Here is a 4,605-nt window from a genome sequence, read left to right on the forward strand (position 1 = left end):
AATCAAAAGAATTTTATCTATTTTTTTTTTTTCCAGGAAAGTGCCACATTCTTTCCCATTGCCTGGGTAGCTCCTATTGGGGTAGTTCCTATTGGATGCCATGGTGCCTTAAAACATACTAGAAATTTTGACATAAGTCATTCTCATTTGTCTATAAAATGATAAAATAATGAAATGAAGCAACAACAGTAGGTACGTTGTTGATGACATTTATGAACTTAAAAGTGTCCAGTTAATGAGCCTTGGAGTAAAAGTAGCAACATTTTGTAACAAGAAACTATGAGTCACAGTCAGTACAGGAAGAATGGAATGGTTCACAGTCCCCTCTTTCCAGCTCTCAAATGAGGGTACAATACGTAGACTGCCTGGCCGGATGTTGGATGGAAACGGCCAGTGTGCTGGAATGTGTGCTAGTCAGAACATAGTACCATCTGTTGGGTGAACCTGGCCCCTCTTCTCAGCTCTCAAATGAGGGTATAGTACGTAGACTGCCTGGCCTGATGTTGGATGGAAATGGCCAGTGTGCTGGAATGTGTGCTAGTCAGAACATAGTACCATCTGTTGGGTGAACCTGGCCCCTCTTTTCAGCTCTCAAATGAGGGTACAGTATGTAGACTGCCTGGCCTGATGTTGGATGGAAATGGCCAGTGCTGGAATGTGTGCTAGTCAGAGCAAATACCATCTGTTGGGTGAACCTGGCCTAACTCTCCTCTAGCTCATCTTTCAAAGCCTCTGCATACATATTGGGGTAGGATGTGGGATCCTGTTTAACGATGCTGGCAAAAAACTTAAATACTTTCAGTTTGGTGGTTTCAGCATATGCCCTCGGACCCCACAGATACTCTTTAGTAGGAGGATCACTATCTGGCACCTGTCTGCACTCTAGATAACCCTCCTGCACAAAATGCTCAGTAACGAGAATTCCTGGATCCCCATATACCAAATGATCTCTCCCTGCATATATCCCCATGTTATTCAATATACGCCATAACTCCTGCTCACTGGCACAATTGTCCTCTATGAAGATGATGCATAGCACGATGATTACTAAGCCTATCTTAGGTACACCTCGAAAACCATGTTGCATACCATCATAGGTGAGCCCAAGAGCATGGACAAGAGAGTAGCTGTGCTTACGGGGGTTTCTTTCTATTATTTCAAGGCCAAATACCAGCCTCAAGCACTCAGATGCCTTAGCAAAGATGGCAGGGAAGTGCTCCTCATAACCTCGGATGACTGTATACAAAATCTCTGCCTTACATGTCTGCTGCTTTCTCCTATACTTAAGGAGCAAGAAGAGAATTACATCAATTGTTTTACTATTGAGTGTGGCCTGAGTAGATGAGTCTTGGCTGTCAGAGGCCGCAACAGATGGTACTATTCCAGGGGAGCTTCTCCGAGCACTCTGGGATGAACTCAGCACATCTCCTGAGGTTGTGGAAATGGCATCTCCTTCCCCTTCCTCAACTTGAGCACCCTCCAGGTCTCTTGTCTCCCTTTGTGACTGAGTGCTGTCCTGGTTGACATTCCGGTTGTTCTGGCGAGGATCCATGCTGGGTTTCTTTGGAAACAGATGCAGGAAAATGTGCAGCTGACAAGGATGAAATCACAGGTCTGAGGGAGAAAGGAAAGGAGTGAGCAGACTCTGAAAGCTGTACCTTGGGCAGCTCACAAAACCCCATGTTACAGGATTTTGCTTAGGGGTTGTTCTAAGGCCAAGGGACAAAGTCTGATGGCCTCAAGGAAGAATAGGCATGGCTCCCCCTGTGCATCCCTCCTCTTGGCTGAGATAAATTCTCAGAGTAAGTTTCTGTGTCTCTGAGGTGAAGCAGAAGGTAGTGAGGGTACCTCCCATCTCCTGATACCTGTTCAAGAGTCACTTAAAGAGGTAGCTCAATTCAGTGTGGTTCATTTGTGCTAAAACAGTACAGCCTGATTCTCACCTTGAAGAATGGTTAGGTGTACCAGGTTCCACATACTTTTACTGTCCAGGTTCTTGGCAAGAGGCTATATTCTGTGAGAAGGCAGAAGAACAGAAGACTAGAAGGAATCCAGCTCAATGCCTTTGTTAGTGAGAACTTTGTATGGAGAAAGCGACTCTCAACTCTCACCTTGTGTCCTCACAGACCTGACTTTCCCTCACAGACCTGAAGCAGGCCCTTCAGCCCCTTCACACTCCTGCCTGGAACTGGGGCAGGGGGCTCAGACTGACAGATCTGCCCTGGGCTGTTTGTGTGACAGTGCCTAGGAAAGTCTCTTGAGGAGCCACTGTCTATGCTTTGGAGTGGAATCTCTTTCCCTCAACCCCTGGGATCCTCTCCTGAAAGTTCCCACGTGCCTACTAAACCAAGAACAATGTTCAAAGGAGGGCTCCCACTCTGGTGAAGTTCCACACTCTGAGATCCTGTAATCCTCTCAGGAGAACTGAGCCTGTAACAGCATCCATCACTTCCTGCGCGGGATCTGCAGTGATGGACTGGGCTCATTTCTGCTGAGATAAGAATTCCCAAAGTCCACCTGAGGAGCATCTTAGCTTTCCATGTTGTGATCCCTACTTTTCATGCAAAGACATGGCCAGCCACCCCCCCACCCCACCCCCGCACACACACATACCACACACTCAGGGCTCCCCAGGCTTTATGAAGTCTCTTGTTTGGGGGATGGGGTCCTCTTCACATGTTCATTTTTGACCATGATAGCTTACCTGGATTCCTGGTCAAAATTGATACCTCCTTTGATGCAGAAGCCAGGCACCCTCTGGGCTCTGGTTGTACTCCAGACTTGACAGGCTCACATTTCTGAGAAAGGAGACAGAAGTCAAGATGTATTGCCTCTGGATATATACACCTGGACATGGGCTTCTCAAGACTGGCAAAAGGGGCAAAGCATTCTCTTGCAGATTCCCCACACACCTCTTCCAGACTGTGTTCTATTGTTCAGGTCCAAGCCACCTCTGAACACAACTTACCAGTGAAACCATGAGTCAGAGATGACATCGTTGGTCTACAGTGGACCCCCCCCCCCCCAACATTCTGTGCTGGAGAACTGGAACCTTTTGCATGTCTTTTATCAGAGGTTTTATTGCTCCTCCTTGGTTGTCCTGGTTCCTTACCCCTATTTACCTGTGATCTTACTCCCAGGATAAATACTCTTCCTCATTCTCACACCACAGTCTGAAGCAAAGGCATACTGAGTCAGGTTAGCCTCCTTAAGGTATATAGAGAGGCCTACCTGTGCTCTGAATGGAAAGGATGCTATTATTTTTTAAATTGGGCAGTACTAGGTGTCAGGCTACATTGATTCAGAACCCACTAGCTGTCACCTTTCCTCTGAGAGGCTCCCTTCCTGGAACTTCTTTTGTATGTAAAAGGATGGGGAGGGGCTTATCCTAGCAAGTGGGCACTTAGGCATCCTGTAAGCAGCAAGAACCTAAAACCTTAGCTCTCACATCGTCAAATCCCAGGAGATAGATGTAGAAGCCTTAGGAAGGGTTAATACCTCAAGCCAGCCTAGGTTTGTTTCTTTAACTGCCAAAAGAGTACAATGTAGCTTGATTGTTCGGGCCTGTCTAATATGTCCGGTGTCTGGCTTGGGGCCTCTGGTCTTTCTGAAACCCAAAAATGTTTCCATGCATGAGCCCTAAGTGAGGGTGTGGCATAGGCCGATTCTCCAAAGTACACAGTAATGGGGATACTATCCGGTTGTATCCTAGATAAAATGGGGCTTCTACTGTCCTCTTGTGTGCCACAAATACCACGAATGGGAAGCGACGGTTATGGATAACCCAACTTCTAAAAATTACTCCTTTTTCCTTGTTTGTATAGTAACTAGCTAGGCAAACGGCTGGTTCTGGCAAATGGGTCCATTTGGTGCTGTGTTCTCCCCCTTGTTACAGCTAAAAACACTGTGGGACCTCTCTCTGGAATGTGCCCACCCGACCCCGTGGCCGTTGGACCTGTGAAATTGGCTCCCAGCAAGGCACTTATGCTATCAAGTCCCTCTTACGGAAACCAGTATCAACACTAGACTATCCTATCCTAAAACCCATCAACATTCTATCCAGAAAAGGGCTTTTGACAACCCTGAACACTCACCTGGACACAGAGAGTGCAGCGGCATAACCGGCACCCTGCTAGTCATCTCACAAAATGGCTGCTTCTAAGGGCTCAGCCCAAGTCGCCCGGATGTAGGACCGCTTACGTCACAAAATAGCTTTGAGAACCTCAAGTTCCCGGATGCAAGAAGAGAAGCCTGGCTGTTTCCTTTCAGGTACTTCCCAAAATGGCGCCGAGGCCCACAAGTTCCCGGATGCCTTTGCGGACATGGATTCCATTGTAGATAGTGAAGCAGAGGCTTTAGGGGCCTTATTCCCATGTTCACACTCAATTTTGCTGTGGGACCCTCAACAACATACAAACTAGCTGACTCTTTAGGCTTGTGTGCTTGGGCTCTAAGGCCCTGATTTGCATATTGACCAAGAAAGTCATCTATCTCCCCCTCTCTGGGAACCTCTAAGATAGACCCGTGGGCTGATTTCCACCCCCACAGACGAGAGGGAGGGGAAGGGGACAATTTCCACAAGACCATATTTGAGGAAGCACACTC

At 47.3% G+C, this 4,605-nt stretch overlaps 1 protein-coding gene across 1 annotated transcript; it reads right to left on the reverse strand.

The window, feature by feature from the left end:
* Nucleotides 1-193: 193 nt before the first annotated feature.
* LOC116092532 (melanoma-associated antigen 10-like) lies at nucleotides 194-4,176 on the reverse strand. Its single transcript, XM_031373768.1, has 4 exons — nucleotides 4,095-4,176; nucleotides 2,705-2,798; nucleotides 1,944-2,014; nucleotides 194-1,614 (listed from the first exon to the last, which is right to left on the reverse strand). The coding sequence occupies exon 4, from the start codon at nucleotides 1,550-1,552 to the stop codon at nucleotides 701-703; it is 852 nt and encodes a 283-aa protein (XP_031229628.1). The 5' UTR covers nucleotides 1,553-1,614; nucleotides 1,944-2,014; nucleotides 2,705-2,798; nucleotides 4,095-4,176; the 3' UTR covers nucleotides 194-700.
* Nucleotides 4,177-4,605: the final 429 nt, after the last annotated feature.

Source organism: Mastomys coucha, chromosome X (genome assembly GCF_008632895.1).
Source record: "Mastomys coucha isolate ucsf_1 chromosome X, UCSF_Mcou_1, whole genome shotgun sequence".
Classification (NCBI taxonomy): domain Eukaryota; kingdom Metazoa; phylum Chordata; class Mammalia; order Rodentia; family Muridae; genus Mastomys; species Mastomys coucha.